The sequence below is a fragment of the Schistocerca cancellata genome, chromosome 6 (assembly GCF_023864275.1).
Source record: "Schistocerca cancellata isolate TAMUIC-IGC-003103 chromosome 6, iqSchCanc2.1, whole genome shotgun sequence".
Classification (NCBI taxonomy): domain Eukaryota; kingdom Metazoa; phylum Arthropoda; class Insecta; order Orthoptera; family Acrididae; genus Schistocerca; species Schistocerca cancellata.
Window position 1 is genome coordinate 505,439,672 of NC_064631.1, and position 17,853 is coordinate 505,457,524.

At 43.5% G+C, this 17,853-nt stretch overlaps 1 protein-coding gene across 1 annotated transcript in view; it reads left to right on the forward strand.

Annotated features, from left to right (window-relative positions):
- LOC126191133 (nucleolar protein dao-5) overlaps positions 1-17,853 on the forward strand; it is a 73,611-nt gene that overhangs the window by 41,149 nt on the left and 14,609 nt on the right. The window contains exons 2-3 of the mRNA XM_049931883.1: positions 3,769-3,912; positions 7,276-7,381. Coding sequence (XP_049787840.1) covers positions 3,823-3,912; positions 7,276-7,381 — 196 coding nt within the window. The 5' untranslated portion in view covers positions 3,769-3,822. The remainder of the gene's footprint in view (positions 1-3,768; positions 3,913-7,275; positions 7,382-17,853) is intronic.

Below are 17,853 nucleotides of genomic sequence, written 5' to 3' on the forward strand. Positions count from 1 at the left end.
CTCCAGCCCATAGAGATGGCACGCTGTTAGACAAGGGTAGCCTCTCCGATGAAAGGCAAACGAGTACTCAGATAAACAAATAGAGCGAGAAATGCTGACAGATTCAATTGTGCAAGTGGAAGAGATCGAGTTCGATATATAGAAAGAATAACGAATCATCGCTCTTGGCAGGCCCAGCATCTGAAAAGAATCGACAGCATTATGTGATCTCAAACTGTACCGCTAAAACAGAATTTGTTACATCTTTATAAGTCGATATTGCTTTGTTTCTGCCAGTGGCACATTTAGAAAAAAAATGCGTTGTTCTCACAAATAAAACATTAATTCTTACCACTTAAGCTCTTTGTACTAACGATGAGCAAACATTTAAAAACATGTTTCGTTCAGCTTTATTAATTGATGTAAAAATATTATATGCGATCGATTTCGTAGCTGTTCATATTTCTTATACCTGCATAAATCTCGTTACGGTTCATCAGTTACGGACGTATAATCTTTTTATGTGGAAACACTGGTACATTGTGTCAGCACTTTACAACTAAATGAGAACGGCGTCTCACTGATCACCTGTTCATAAAAAAAATATTTAGTACAGTAATACCACCTTGCGCAAACTGTCACACCCACGAGGTAAGTCAAGCCAGAAGCTAAGGCGAGTTGGCCCATATGATTTTATCACATTTAATTACTTACGACATGGGTTATTTAACTGAAAATATACCACTCACAGTGTGTTTTAATATAAATTCCTACAGCTTTATGACAAATACTACAATCATAAATAGTACTGTCATTGCTTTAATAACAGTTTGACAGAAAAGCACGTCCAAAACTTTCATTAGTCTTCGTCCGATTGTCCGATAGGATCTTTACACAGTTCAAACATTCATAAAAATATCCTTTCACGTCATTATTTACACGCGACTGGTATGCCCGCCTCTTGCAACTTGTGCATTGAATCTGTTCATCACCTGGATTGCTATAAGAAAATGGTTTAAGAGACAGAGCATCCTAACCCTCATCTAGTTCATCTTGAAGAAACTTCTTACGAATGTCTGCTTTCTTTCTGCGCTTTATTCGAGAAGCTTTACAACGGCCACAGCCGCTTTTGCGCAGAACACGTGTTTCTCTTTAAAGTGTTTTCCTTTCTCTCTTTGGAGACTTGTTCGCGCTGTAATTCGTCTTTAACTGGATCGTCTGTCAGTATTGCTGCAGTTCTGCATTTCTTTACTGTCTTTTTTTCTTGGCTGTGACTTGTTCACGCGTTGGTAAGCACGGCTGTTGACGCGATATGACGTTCAACGTAACAGGCGTTGTTACTGACAAAATGGGCGTGCCATTATATTCTTCAGCAATTGAAGGGCAAGTTTCAGCAATCAAACGACAAACAACAGCATTAGGATCAGGTCTATCTATTGTATACGGAGGCAGAAAGTTTGTATCTGTGAAAATGTACCAGATTAAGGGGGAGGTGCCAGCCACTTTGGATCCAGCCAATATGATTCTAGGTGTAACTGAATTTGTAGTCCAATTTTTTCAGTGCTTGGGGCCCCGTATATTGTCATTGGTCGTTTGTTCGCTGTGACACATGTATTGCACGCCGAAGTTACAAATTTCTTAAACAGTCCGTAAACACTTCGATCTAAGGGCTGTAGTTTGTGACTACGGTGAGCTGGGAAAGACAAAGTGTGACACCATTTTCTTTGCAAATATCTAAGACTTCAACTCATGAAAGGGAACTACGGCTGTCAATTATTACCAAGCAAGGATGGTCTTCGGAACATCAAACATGTGATACGAAATGTTGCATGTATTTCAAGAAGGTGGTTCTGTCATCCAGCTTGAGCGTCGCGTTCTACCATTGCTCCCAATAGGACCGTATCCGATAAAATAGGGTTTCAAGTTAACCCTAGGGAATATGAAAATTACAGGCAAGACATTCCCAACTGCACAAAGAGCTAAAGCCCTAGTGATAAATTATCCTCTTTCAGCAGATGTTTCCCGCTCTATTGGGTGTAATCGCCTTCGAGCTAACATTCTGTCAGGCCTTTGGACAGTGTGATTCCAGTTTAATCTACATTCCAGATATCACCAGGCGCCAGTTGCAGTCCTGTCAAAACATTGGTCAGGTTGTCAAAAAACAAGGCTGTGTTGTGCTTGTTGGAGCTACCAGATGGTACCAAACTAGTTAACTGAGGAGTTCGAATGGAGAGTGTTGGATGTCGTTTCAGATATCCTGAAAACCTATAGCTCCAGTCGTTCCAAATTCAGTCTAAGACTGGGGCATTTTGCGGTGACAGGCAACTGCGTAGGTGCAGAGAAACCGTCGAACTTCTTTTGGTGAAAAGCCAAAGTATATCTCACTAACTTTAGTAAGGTACTCTTCAAGCAAGGTTTCCTGTTCGGTTCGAATACCTGGAAACATGAATTTCTGTCAGCTATGTAGGCCCTATTTCAGTAATCCTTGGATAAATAAAGCATTCAGAAAATTATTAGCGAACCTAGTTTTATACATTACCTCCATTACATTTGATGCCATAATTAAAGTACCTAAAATTAAATACAACGCTACAAAAAAAAATACTTTAGCTGAAATCTTTTTTCGAAGCCAAATCTGACCCAGAATTTTGTTGGCGTTTCAGAACGTTCTAATATTTGAATATGTTACATTACCTCTCTAATGTTTTTCTAGGTACGTTAAATTTTCTGCTCACTTCCCTAACGGATCTATCAGTTCGTTCTTCTGCTATCACTGCTAATCTCATAACTGCTTCAGAAACATTGCACCTTTCAGTTTTCTTTTTATAATTTCGAACCATCCTAAAAACAAAACGGCAAAACGACTATGAGCAGAAACATGATTACATTCGAAGATACACGTGGGTTTGATATTTCAAAATATATGTCATGCAATGTCCCATAACTAATACTTTCAAATTCGTATTACAATCGTTTTGGTTGAATACATGAAGGAAAGTTGTTGGTTTCGGAAGGAAAACAAAGATAAAATTACATATCGAATAATGTTACCAGCTTCAAATCCATTCAAGACACAATTTTCTCACATAAAAATTGCATTGAATATCATGTTTGACTTTGTTGGAAGTATTAAAGTTAGGAAGAGTAATCATTTTGGAAAAAAAGAACGGGGCAGGTTAGCCATGTGGGCCAACGTGCCCCTATATAATGGGCCATTGTGCCCCATCGCCATATTGGAATTATATTAGTACGTTTACGAAAACATTTTAAACGTGTATCACCGTCTAAAATGTCATAATAATCCTTAGTCCATGGACTTCAATCGCTCCATTTTTTTGCTTCGTGAGAGCGTTACCTCGGAGTGCACAACAAAATATCTTGAGCAACTAAATTTTACTCTCAGTAACAATAAAACATAAAATGCATGCCTATCTCACTCGACAATCTAACTGCACTAGCGCGTTTACGGAAAGGCGATAACATTGTAGCCACCAATCTTCTGTGTCGGTGGCGCATTCTAAAGGAAGTTCAACGAAATAACACAAATAATTGTCTATCGTGCCCCTATGCCCGATGTTCCCCCGTCTCTCCTAGCTTCGAAAATATTTTCATCTAGTATTTTGAACCCAATACACAGCTGAAGGGAAAGTTTTAATTTTTAATCTCCAACATCAGCATTTAAGAAATGAGTACAGGTTTTTTGTGTGAGAATGAGAAGGAATCCTAGGCCTACATCATTACCGTTAATCTTCGAGACAAACTGATGGTAAAGAGGGCACTGTTTTGCAGGTGTCAGAGAGAGAACCACACCGCCAGCGCCGCTGACCACCTCTGACATCCAGGATGCGGCTCTCGTTTATCCTGGAGCTGCTGCTCATATTCCTGCTGCTGGCCTTCGCCGCGTCCAGGTCCATTGGTAAGAGCAGAAATCTGGTACGCAGCTGCGCACAGCTCAGTGTGCGTGGTTTGCGGAGACATATTCCGAGGTCGCATCCTTTGACTACGTCACGCACGACACGTGTTTTCTGATATCCATTATATACGCGGATTATGTATACACATCATTTGTGCACTTGAGAATGGGCTCACTTAGGAAACTAGCTTGTGGCGCTGGTGAGGTACTCATTTAAAATAGCAGCATCGTGGAAACGATGTCATCTTTGAACTTTTTATTTTTTGCTCCAAATACAGTTAACTTTCTTAGCGTTTGTGTTACGTTTAACTGAGTTACTGTTTTTTTTTCAGTTTTTATTGGATTTAGAGCGACCATTGTATCTTACACTGAGGTGACAAAAGTCATGGGTTACCTCCTTGTGTCCTGTCGGGCCCCCTTTTGCCCGGCGTAGTGCAGCAACTCGACGTGGCATGGACTCAAGTAGTTGGAAGTCCACTGCAGAAATACTGAGCCATGCTGCATTTATTGCCGTCCATAATTGCGAAGGTGTTGCCGGTGCAGGATTATGTGCACGAACTGACCTCTCGATTATGTCCCATAACAGTTCAACAGGTGACCAAATCTTTCGTTCGAACTGTCCAGAATGTTCATCAAACCAGTCGGGAACAATATTGACCTGGTGACATGGTACATCGTCATCCATAAAAATTCTACCGTTGTTTGGGAACATGAAGTCCGTGAATGGCTGCAAATGGTTTCCAGGTAGCCGAACATAACCATTTCCAGTCAGTGATCGGTTCAGTTGGGCCAGACAACCCAGTCCATTCCATGTAGACACAGCCAACATCATGGAGCCACCACCGGCTTGCACACAACTTGGTGATGATGATGATGGTGATGATGATGGTGGTAATGATGATGATGATGATGATTGATTTGTGGGGGCGCTCAACGATGCAGTTGTCAGCTCCCTTACAAAATCCCAATCCTTACTCTGCCCAGTCACGCTATTTTCCCGAATGATAACGAAGTGACGAGGACAACAGTCCTCGGGAAAACTTGGGTCCATAGCTTCGTGGCGTTTGTGCCACACTCGAACCATGCCGTCGGCTTTTACCGACCGAAATCGGGACTCATCTGACCAGGCCACGGTTCTCTAACCACTATGGTGACAAGTCCGGAAGAGGTACTGCAGGCGATGTGCTTTTAGCGAGGGCCCTCGCTTCAGTCGTCTGCTGCCATAGCCCACTGGCGACAAATTTCGCCGCATTATCCTTTTAGATACAGGGTGTTTCAAAAATGACCGGTATATTTGAAACGACAATAAAAACTAAACGAGCAGCGATAGAAATACACCGTTTGTTGCAATATGCTTGGGACAACAGTACATTTTCAGGCGGACAAACTTTCGAAATTACAGTAGTTACAATTTTCAACAACAGATGGCGCTGCAAGTGATGTGAACGATATAGAAGACAACGCAGTCTGTGGGTGCGCCATTCTGTACGCCGTCTTTCTGCTGTAAGCGTGTGCTGTTCACAATGTGCAAGTGTGCTGTAGACAACATGGTTTATTCCTTAGAACAGAGGATTTTTCTGGTGTTGGAATTCCACCGCCTAGGACACAATGTTGTTGCAACAAGACGAAGTTTTCAACGGAGGTTTAATGTAACCAAAGGACCGAAAAGCGATACAATAAAGGATGTGTTTGAAAAATTTCAACGGACTGGGAACGTGACGGATGAACGTGCTGGAAAGGTAGGGCGACCGCGTACGGCAACCACAGAGGGCAACGCGTAGCTAGTGCAGCATGTGATCCAACAGTGGCCTCGGGTTTCCGTTCGCCGTGTTGCACCTGCGGTCCAAATGACGCCAACGTCCACGTATCGTCTCATGCGCCAGAGTTTACACCTCTATCCATACAAAATTCAAACGCGGCAACCCCTCAGTGCCGCTACCATTGCTGCACGAGAGACATTCGCTAACGATATAGTGCACAGGATTGATGACGGCGATGTGCATGTGGGCAGCATTTGATTTACTGACGAAGCTTATTCTTACCTGGACGGCTTCGTCAATAAACAGAACTGGCGCATATGGGGAACCGAAAAGCACCATGTTGCAGTCCCATCGTCCCTGCATCCTCAAAAAGTACTGGTCTGGGCCGCCATTTCTTCCAAAGGAATCATTGGCCCATTTTTCAGATCCGAAACGATTACTGCATCACGCTATCTGGACATTCTTCGAAAATTTGTGGCGGTACAAACTGCCTTAGACGACACTGCGAACACCTCGTGGTTTATGCAAGATGGTGCCCGGCCACATCGCACGGCCAACGTCTTTAATTTCCTGAATGAATATTTCGATGATCGTGTGATTGCTCTGGGCTATCCGAAACATACAGGAGGCGGCGTGGATTGGCCTCCCTATTCGCCAGACATGAACCCCTGTGACTTCTTTCTGTGGGGACACTTGAAAGACCAGGTGTACCGCCAGAATCCAGAAACAATTGAACAGCTGAAGCAGTACATCTCATCTGCATGTGAAGCCATTCCGCCAGACACGTTGTCAAAGATTTCGGGTAATTTCATTCAGAGACTACGCCATATTATTGCTACGCATGGTGGATATGTGTAAAATATCGTACTATAGAGTTTCCCAGACCGCAGCGCCATCTGTTGTTGAAAATTGTAACTACTGTAATTTCGAAAGTTTGTCTGCCTGAAAATGTACTGTTGTCCCAAGCATATTGCAACAAACGGTGTATTTCTATCGCTGCTCGTTTAGTTTTTACTGCCGTTTCAAATATACCGGTCATTTTTGAAACACCCTGTACGTTCGTCGTACGTCCCACATTGATTTATGCGCTTATTTCACGCAGTGTTGCTTATTTGTTACCACTGACAACTCTATGCAACCGCCGCTGCTCTCGGTCGTCAGATTAAGGCCGTCGGCCACTATGCTGTCCGTGCTGAGAGGTGATGGCTGAAATTTGGTATTCTCTGCACACTCTTGATACTGTGGATCGACGAATATTGAATTCTTCAACCATTTCTGAAATGGAATGTCCCATGCGTCTTGTTCCAACAATCTGCGTTCAAAGTCTATTAATTCCCGTCGTGCGTCCGTAATCACATTGGAAACGTTTTTACACGAATCACCTGAGTTCAAATGGCAGCTCCGCCAATGCACCGCCCTTTTGTACCTCGTGTACCCGTTACCACCGCCATCTGTATGTGTGCATATCGCTATCCCGTGACTTTCGTCACCTCAGTGTAAAGGAAATGTGCCCGGTGTTGAGTGTGACTGCTGGGCCGCGCAGGTCCGAAGCGCCGCCCGGGCCAGAAGCAGGCCGTGGCCCCGGTGCCGGCCCCCGCGGAGGCGGCCACCGGCGACGTGGAGGCGGCCGGGGGCGGCGGGGGCGGAGGGCCCAGCCGCTACTGCTCGTGCGCCAGCCTCGTCTGCAAGTGCTGCCGCGAGTTCGCGCTGCCGCTGCTCCGTGGGCCAGGTAAGGCGCCGCCAGCGCGTGGAGTTCCACAGCCACACACACACACACACACACTTCAGAAGCTGGACCGCAGATACAAGCATCCATGTTATTCAAGTACCGACGTGCGAATGTTTGTGCGTGCAGCGCTCAATACTGAAGCTGAAGCGTGGAGAACTTACATGTTTCTTTCACATCTACTTTGTCTACTTCTACAAGGATTCTCTGTAAATCACATTTAACTGCCTGGTAGTGGGTTCATCGAATCACCTTCACAATTCTCTATTATTTCGGAAAAAACGAACACCTATATATCTTTCCGTGCCAGATCTAGCTAAGCAGTTAACCTAAAAATCTGTAAAAAAACGGTAAATTCTAAACTAGGCAACTCAAAAGGTAATGCACTTATCAAAAAAGTTTTGCATCACCCCGGGTCCAAGAACTCCTGAAGATAGACGTTGACTGTGGATATTGTATCACAGACACAGTCCTTTTGACTGTTCAGAGATGTCACTAAACCCTCGAAAACATGCAAACAACTTTGCATGAGAAGCGCCTATTAGACGGAGGGGGTCCGACAGCCGATCAGTTCCAGTTTTTCCACCAGGAAGGAGGTACACGGCTCGTGTAGTCTGTAGTTCAACCATGTCTAGACGGTCAGTACCGCGGTTCGATCGCATCCTCATTGTTACTTTGTGCCAGGAAGAGCTCTCGACAAGGGAAGTGTCCAGGCGTCTCGGAGTGAACCAAAGCGATGTTGTTCGGAGATACAGAGAGACAGGAACTGTCGATGCTCGCTCAGACCGCCCAAGAGCTACTACTGCAGTGGATGACTCCTACCTACGGATTATGGATCGGAGGAACCCTGACAGCAACGCCACCATGTTGAATAATGCTTTTCGTGCAGCCACAGGACGTCGTGTTACGACTCAAACTGTGTTCAGTAGCCTGCATGATGTGCAACTTCACTCCCGACGTCCATTGCGAAGTCCATCCTTGCAACCACGACACCATGCAGCGGTGTACAAATGGGCCCAAAACGCCAAATGGACCGCTTAGGATTGGCATCATGACCTCTTTACCGATGTGTGTCGCATATGCCTTCAACCAGACAATCGTCGGAGACGTGTTTGGAGGCAACCCGGTCAGGCTGAACGCCTTAGACGCACTGTCCAGCGAGTGCTGCAAGTTGGAGGTTCCCTGCTATTTTGGGGTGGCATTATTTGGGGCCGACGTCCGTCGCTTGTGGTCATGAAAGGAACCGTAACGACTGTACAAAATGTGAATTCCATCCTCCGACCGATGGTGCAACCGTATCGGCAGCATATTGACGCCCCCTTTGTGCACATCTTGTGAATGACTTCCTTCAGGTTAACGACGTCGCTAGACGAGAGTGGCCAGCATGTTCTCCAGACACGAACCCTATCGAACATGCCTGGGACAGATTGAAAAGGGCTGTTTGCGGACGACGTGACCCACCAACCACTCTGAGGGATCTACACCGAATCGACGTTGAGGAGTGGAACAATCTTGTGCCTTCAGTAACTTGTGGATAGTATGCCACGACGAATACAGGCATGCATCAATGCAATAGGACGTGCTACTGAGTATTAGAGGTACCCGTGTGTACAGCAATCTGGCCCACGACCTCTGAAGGTCTCGCTGTATGGTGGTACAACATGCAATGTGTGGTTTTCATGAGCAATAAAAAGGACAGAAATAATGTTTATGTTGATATCTATTCCATTTTCTGTACAGGTTCCGGAACTCTCGGAACCGAGGTGATGCAAATCTTCTTTTGATGTGTGTGTTTATAGTAAACTAAAAAGTATTATGTTAGGGGCGACCAAAAAGTTTCCATTCGTAGGCCGTGCAGTCCAGAATCGGTACGTCAACTAAGCAAAATTGCGGTGTGCGCTGAGGCAATCATACACCGACGCACCTGGCTGAAGAAACCCGTCTGGTAAAACACTTGTACTGCTGCGTGAAGAAGTCTGTAACTGCCTGTTGCACATCCTCGTTCGACAGGAGTTGTCGACCCTTCAAGGCTTGCTTTAAGGAACGGACGGTGTGATGAGAAGAGATGGGGCCTATACGATGGGTGCTCTAATGTTTCCCACTTCATACCTTCTGCGTTGCGACACTTGCTGTATGGGGCGTACGTTTTCACGAAGAGGAAACACCCCTTGTCGCAGTTTTCCCTCGTTTCGCTTTAATTACCCCATACACATTTTTCATTCTCCGATAGGTGTCTACCGGTGTTTGCCCTTCGGCATCCAAGAAAAGAATAACACGTTGGTCGTGTTTGGACGCTTTTGGTAATAACGTCACAACCGTTCATGTTCCCGCATTTACCGCTCTTACGTTGGAAAGACACGAATGCACACACCAATCCCTTGCCTACATGTCGGTGGTTATATACCCGCATAAGAGTCGCGCTACGTCGCGTATACGCTGCAGCAACTGCCTCAAACGGAAACTTTTTGGTCGTTTCTTGTAATACAACTTCATTTCTAGAGCACCGAGCAAGCGTTAAACATTTAGATTTAGATAAGATATCTCTACGGTGCGAAAAATGGCACTTGGCCCTGAATAAAGAAAAGTGTGAAGTTATTCACATGAGTACTAAAAGAAATCAGCTAAATTTCAATTACGCGATAAGTCACACAAACCTGAAGGCTACAAATTCAGCTCAATACTTAGGGTTTACAATTACAAATAACCTAAACTAGAATGATCACATATATAATGTTGTGGGTAGACCAAACCAAAGACTGCGATTCATTGACGGAACACTTAGAGGTGCAACAGGTCTACTAAAGAGACTGCTTACACCACGCTTGTCCGCTCTATTCTGGAGTATTATTGTGCGATGTGGGATCCGCATCAGGTGGGACTGACGGACGACATCGAAAAAGTACAAAGAAGGGCAGCTCGTTTTGTATTATCTCTAAATAGGGGAGATAGTGCCACAGACATGCTACGTGAATCGGAGTGGCAATCATTAAATCAAAGGCGTTTTTAGTTGCGTCGGGATCTTCTCATTAAATTTCAATCACCAGTTTTCTCCTCCGATCGCGAAAAAATTCTGTTGGCACCAGCCTACATAGGGAGAAATGATCATCACGGTAAAATAAGAGAAATCATGGCTCGCACAGAAAAATTTAAGTGCTCGTTTTTCCCACGCGCCGTTCGAGAGAGGAACGGTAAAGAGACAGCTTGAAGGTGGTTCATTGAACCCTCTGCCAGGCACTTTATTGTGAATAGCAGAGTAATCACGTAGATGTAGATGAAACATGTATGACTAAGAAGTAAAATTAGGTGACAAAAGACGAATAATTGTTTTCTAATGTGCAAAATAAACAGCCTTGAATAGCAACTGAGGACAAATTGCTGCCATCATTAATAGTATCACAATTACTTAACAAGTCATATGGCTGGAGAATTTTTTTTTTTTTTCTATTTCGCTATACCAGTTTCGCCATTACGCCGACGTCAGGCATGAATAATTGGTGCTATGTCACGGAAGAGTTATGAGTTGTAACTAACGGTACCATTGTACGCTTGTGTCCCACTTTGCAGCAGTGGACGCAATAACCGTGACCACCGATCGTAGGCCGTGCTGTTTCTCTTGCAGGATGAAATATAAAGTAAGGACACCGTGCCGTGACAAGGCACCAATAATTTGTGCTTGGCAATGCCTTAACACCGAAATTGCAACAGCAAATAAATAAAACTTCTGCAGCCGGAAGAGGGATATTACTTCCTTTCAGAACTTCACGCTGGCTGCAGACGCGTGTGACAAGAAGTTAATGTATTACGACGAGTCTCACGTATAGTTCTGAGAAGAACTGGCTGTGCTTGACTGAATAAGATTTTGTAACTCGAAAATATTGTATTATGTACGTTGTGACTACATTACTGAAGACGTCGGTTTTTTGTAGACAAGAGAATATTAAAAATTGCAAGTTTTCCCTCTTTCTCCTCCTCTTGAACTTGTAAATCAGTAACGCTCGTGGCCGAGAAACGTGTGGCCAAGGCGACGTGCGGCTGCAGCTGCAGCTTGGGATACACTTTCAGCCGCCCTGCTCTTATCACACTTTATCACACGGGTCATCCATCAGTCCCGCTTTGACCGGGAAGGCAAGGTAAAACAATGATCGTTCCGACAAAACTGATATGAGCCCTGTGTAGTCTCATTGCTCTCAGAATCATCAGAATCTTCAAACTTTTTGGGTCTACATGTTTATAAGAACGTACTTTTTTTTAAAAAAAAACACGTTTTAGAGTTTCTTAAACAGCTGAGTAGTATCACTTTTGCTCTTTGTGTTATTGGAGACACTTTTGATCATTGTTATTGCAGTCCTTGAACATACACAAATCAGTAGGCTAACACTCTCGGTGTTTTCATTCACCAATCTCATACGGAATTGCATACCAGGGTACCTCAACTTAGAGGAAGTAAGTTTTTAAGGAGTTGGGTATTTTAACGACAACATTCCACCACATATTTCCTCTCTTGAAATTTGTTGTATGTCTTCCATCGGCGTTTAGAAGCAATAACGACATCCATAATTACAGTCTTAGAAGAAAAAAATGGTCATCGCTACTCTTCATTAGAATTAACTTGAGTTCAAAAAAGGATGCATAATGCTGCTTTTAGCATCTACGATCACTTACCCACTGTTATTAAATGCTTTACAGATACAGAAGCCAAATTCGGAACAGGAAAAGTTCCTTCTGGGCGAATCCTTCTAGTCCACAGAATAATTGTTATTTAGAAACTTGCATCACGTTTACTGCAAAAGTGTTGCATACTTACGTGTTACTAAACCAAACATTGTTTTATGTTATGTGACGTCATCCGTAAATGGTCAACACGCTACTACATTTAAATACCAATTAAATTAATGTTCTCTAAACTGTCTCGTTCTATGTCATTACGATATACCGTGCAAAGTGAACCATGGACATGTATCTAGCTATGAGCCAAAACTCAAAATCTACAATGAGCCAAAACTCACACACAGCGAATAGTTTTTATTTCAACCTTGGTCCCATTTCAAGTCTTTGGAAACTCAGATAAGCAAAACCATGCTATAATAGTTCAAATGTCAGAGAGTCAAATAAAACATTGTGGTTTCTACAAAAACAATTCGTTTTACTTCTACTTTAACCTCTCCAAGGACTATCAACTCTCCATTGCTGCCAAGTAAATATATATTCCTGTGCTCAGTAAAGATACTTAAGCTGTTTGAGCTGAAATCTTTGATGAAGAGACGGCACAGAAAGGTTTAGCATCAACAACATTTTGATAGCTCTCTACCCTTGAAAAGTTTGATATGTCCAAAATCAGAAAGCATGACATCTTTTGGCAACTGCACGAAAAGTCTTGAGCATATCAACTTGTTCCCAGATGCCTTTCCTTAGGGGAAAAAATGGGAGTGCTGTAAATAGAAAGAATAATAAATATGTAGACTTATGACCTCAAAAGGATACACCTTGGAAGAAGGACCAAAAAGTAAAAAAAGAAAAAAAGGGAAGTACGGGCAGAGTAGCGGGTCTAGGTGGAATGACAGTGGAAGAAAGTAAATACGTTGGCAAGAAAGTCCGTTGAGTTGGTAAATTATAACATTCAGAGTAAATAAATAGCCAAAGTGTGGAGAAAATTTATAAAGATAGGCCTTCGAAACTAGATAAAGATCCAACACATAGTAAACGCTGCTGCTTGCGTACTGGCTACGCTCAAGGAAAAAACGTCCAGGATGGGCATTGAGTGTTTCCTCAACCAGACCGTGTCCTACACGGGTAACGGTTACCATTAACGGAAAATGTCTCAAGGTAGGCCTTGGCGACTTCCTCGACCGGATCCATGTTCATAGATGGTGCAGGATATCCTCACAAATTTCTTCAATCTGTGAACTGTAGTGATGACGGTCATTAGAATGAAGCAATTTTAACTGCTGCCGGCAGATTGTTAGCAGGGCGCATTTATGCTCTCGAGAAGAAGCACCAAAAGAGAAATGTATAATGCAATGTGTGTCTATTGAAGACAAGAATGATTTTCCACACTAACCATCGTTCGGGTTTGAGAAGTTCTCCCGGAGAGTTTAAGAATAGTCAAGAATGGATAAACACACCTATTTTAAACGGTCACTACTTTAGTTCCGAAAAAAGGAAATTATGGATACAACTAATTATCCCCGCTAATAAAAATGAAAAATTTTGAGACAGAATGAGAGAACATACTCACTGACAACAGAGAGAAATACACTCCTGGAAATGGAAAAAAGAACACATTGACACCGGTGTGTCAGACCCACCATACTTGCTCCGGACACTGCGAGAGGGCTGTACAAGCAATGATCACACGCACGGCACAGCGGACACACCAGGAACCGCGGTGTTGGCCGTCGAATGGCGCTAGCTGCGCAGCATTTGTGCACCGCCGCCGTCAGTGTCAGCCAGTTTGCCGTGGCATACGGAGCTCCATCGCAGTCTTTAACACTGGTAGCATGCCGCGACAGCGTGGACGTGAACCGTATGTGCAGTTGACGGACTTTGAGCGAGGGCGTATAGTGGGCATGCGGGAGGCCGGGTGGACGTACCGCCGAATTGCTCAACACGTGGGGCGTGAGGTCTCCACAGTACATCGATGTTGTCGCCAGTGGTCGGCGGAAGGTGCACGTGCCCGTCGACCTGGGACCGGACCGCAGCGACGCACGGATGCACGCCAAGACCGTAGGATCCTACGCAGTGCCGTAGGGGACCGCACCGCCACTTCCCAGCAAATTAGGGACACTGTTGCTCCTGGGGTATCGGCGAGGACCATTCGCAACCGTCTCCATGAAGCTGGGCTACGGTCCCGCACACCATTAGGCCGTCTTCCGCTCACGCCCCAACATCGTGCAGCCCGCCTCCAGTGGTGTCGTGACAGGCGTGAATGAAGGGACGAATGGAGACGTGTCGTCTTCAGCGATGAGAGTCGCTTCTGCCTTGGTGCCAATGATGGTCGTATGCGTGTTTGGCGCCGTGCAGGTGAGCGCCACAATCAGGACTGCATACGACCGAGGCACACAGGGCCAACACCCGGCATCATGGTGTGGGGAGCGATCTCCTACACTGGCCGTACACCACCGGTGATCGTCGAGGGGACACTGAATAGTGCACGGTACATCCAAACCGTCATCGAACCCATCGTTCTACCATTCCTAGACCGGCAAGGGAACTTGCTGTTCCAACAGGACAATGCACGTCCGCATGTATCCCGTGCCACCCAACGTGCTCTAGAAGGTGTAAGTCAACTACCCTGGCCAGCAAGATCTCCGGATCTGTCCCCCATTGAGCATGTTTGGGACTGGATGAAGCGTCGTCTCACGCGGTCTGCACGTCCAGCACGAACGCTGGTCCAACTGAGGCGCCAGGTGGAAATGGCATGGCAAGCCGTTCCACAGGACTACATCCAGCATCTCTACGATCGTCTCCATGGGAGAATAGCAGCCTGCATTGCTGCGAAAGGTTCTGTCAGTGTGATCATGTGATGTATCTGACCCCAGGAATGTGTCAATAAAGTTTCCCCTTCCTGGGACAATGAATTCACGGTGTTCTTATTTCAATTTCCAGGAGTGTACATGTTTTTCTGCTCAGTCACAGCATGCATGGAAGCAGAGAAAAGTTCTTAGGTTCTATCTGCAACTTGCGGGACATTTCCGCGGACGTTAAGGAGACCCTTGAATGTCCAGTCTAAGCTTTGAGGAATGTCTTCACATTTGCATAAGATGTAAGAGATCCTGACATGTATCGTTATTTTGCCACATACGCGACACTCGCGGCGATCTTCCTCGACCACTTGAGTTAAAGAACGTCTTATCCAGGGACAGCTTTAGATGTGGCTGAAAGCGTGCTCCACCACAGGAACCCACTCACTCCCAGCACATAAAGGAAGGTTCCGGACGGCGGAAGACTACTGGGTGACACATGTAACTCTCGCGGTAGCTCGTAACGCGGAACACAACGACACTGATCCTTCTTTACAACATCATATAATATTATAGTTTTACGAGTATCACTGAAAAGGCCCAGTGAAACCCTTGATTCTTTGTTGAGATCCATGGCGCGAACTGCCAATATAGAGACAAGATTTTTTCACAACAGAAAATTCATTTGTGCTGATGATTTGGTTGTAGTTCAGCACACTGACATTCAGACCAGTTTCAAGGGTTAGTTAGTTACTTAGTTTCACGTTCTTGTTCCATAGATCATGAATACGACACTTCGTAATGATGTGGAACGTGTCAGGTTAATAGAAGGTGTCTATACAAGATATTATATTACACAAAATATTACACGACACTTAATATTTCCGTGGACCGTTTGCACGATAAATCGTAATGATGTGGAAAGAGTCGTTTTACACACACATCACAACTTAATTTTTAAGCTAAACGTTTATAAAGTAGTAGTTTTTTAAATTCTTCAGATGTGAGTTAGAAATTCTGAAACACCAGACTTTACACATTACAGTAATAGAGATTCTTCTACAGAATAGAAAGAATTGTCAAGGAGAAACTTTTTTAGTTTGTTTCCAAATTTTACTTTGCTATCTGTCAGACATTTTGCATCCGTGGGTAAGTGAACAAAAATTTTTGTTGCAGCATTGTGCACCCTATTTTATGGTAAAGACAATCTTAATGTGGAGTAATGAACGAAATTTTTCCTTCGGGTATTATAATTATGTGTAGCATGTTTGTTTTGAAGTGCAGTGGGTTATTTACAATATACTTCATGAGGGAATCAACATATTTTGAAGCAGTAGTAAGAATGCCCAGCTCTTTAAACAGATGTCAACAAGATTATCGTGGGTGTACACTGCATAGTACTCTTACAGCAAGTTTTTGAGCAATGAAGTCTTTCTTTCTAAAGGATGGATTATCCTAAAACATTATTTCATATGAAATTATTGAGTGAAAGTATGGAAAATATGTTAATTTACTGATTTGTCTTGTGGTTATTACGTGGCGTAGAACCGTAATAACACACTTTTGCAGTCGAATGAAAATTTATTTTAACACTGAACAAAGCGAATACAAGAGAAGCTGTCGAACATGGCGCGCAGCGAGATAGACAAAGTGAACTAAAGTAAAGTCAAAGAACATCGATTCAAAGACACGGCGCTTCACGCCAGAGGAGCCACAGATTTGCAATGATTCTAAGTGCAAATGTTGCGGAACAAAATTGTTTTTTGGAATTACAAAATATGCTTTTTCCAATTTAAATTCTCATCAAAATATGAACACTTGAGAATTTTGAAATTTCCACCCTATATTATTTCCTCATCATATATTACTCTTATCATTGATTTTAATAGCCCTAGATGTGTAGAACTGAACATGGTGCGCCTTTTTAAAATTGAGTGAGAGACCATTCGCAGAAAACCAGTCAGTGGCAGTTTGTTTACTATTTCTTCTGTTTCTCTATGTATGCTTGATTACAATACTAGCGTCATCTGAGAAAAGAACTAATTTGTTTACTATTTCTTCTGTTTCTCTATGTATGCTTGATTACAATACTAGCGTCATCTGAGAAAAGAACTAATTCATTTTCTTGTGTATTAGACAGAAGATCGTTTACATACATGGGGAACAACAGTCGACCGTTTGTGTTAGCCCTACAACATAATGCAAGGCCGACATCTAAAAGCAAAACCCGCTGTTCTAAATCACAGCAGTTCACCTAAAAACCACAATTGCGAAAAAATTATCACCAACCAAAATTACCACTCTAATGTCACACGTGTCTAGTGTAAATTACAACCATGTTTCTCCATAGGTAGGACCTGTAATAGAAGTAAACTGAAGAAGAATTACAGCGATTTCAGATAAACTCTCTGCATTTAAAACCTAATTCTGGTTTTCTATGGGTCCCAAAGTTCCTTTTTAGATAACGGAAAACGATCGTCTCGAATACACATCCTATACGACACCAAACTATTCATCACCTATTCTGAATGGACAGTTTATGTCTGTTCAGCCCAGCTTCTGAAAACAAATAATTATAACTTACTTTATTTAATCGTTGTTGTAGTTACACACTGATTGATCTTAGCAATGAACATTAACAATAGTTTTACGCTCTCCGCTACTAGTTGCACTTCCGTGTTGCCCTGACAGTACTGTTCTATTTCTACTGTACTTACATCCTTGTCATGGCTTATCCTACATTACTCAGTGACCTATTGTCGGTACCTTAAAAGACTACACCCTGTCTTAAATCTGATTAAAAATAGAAAGTGTGAAGGACATTTCGAAATGGGATGAATACAAAATAGGTTGCATAGATAACTTGACGATATGCTAACGTGTTTATTTACTTTTTAATTTATTGCTAACAAGTGCTTTGTTTAAGAATCACTCGCCGTTACGTATTTATTGTTTCAGGGAGTCTTATATCTTTCTGATAGAGCGGCCCTGAAACAACGACCTTTACAAGAGGGA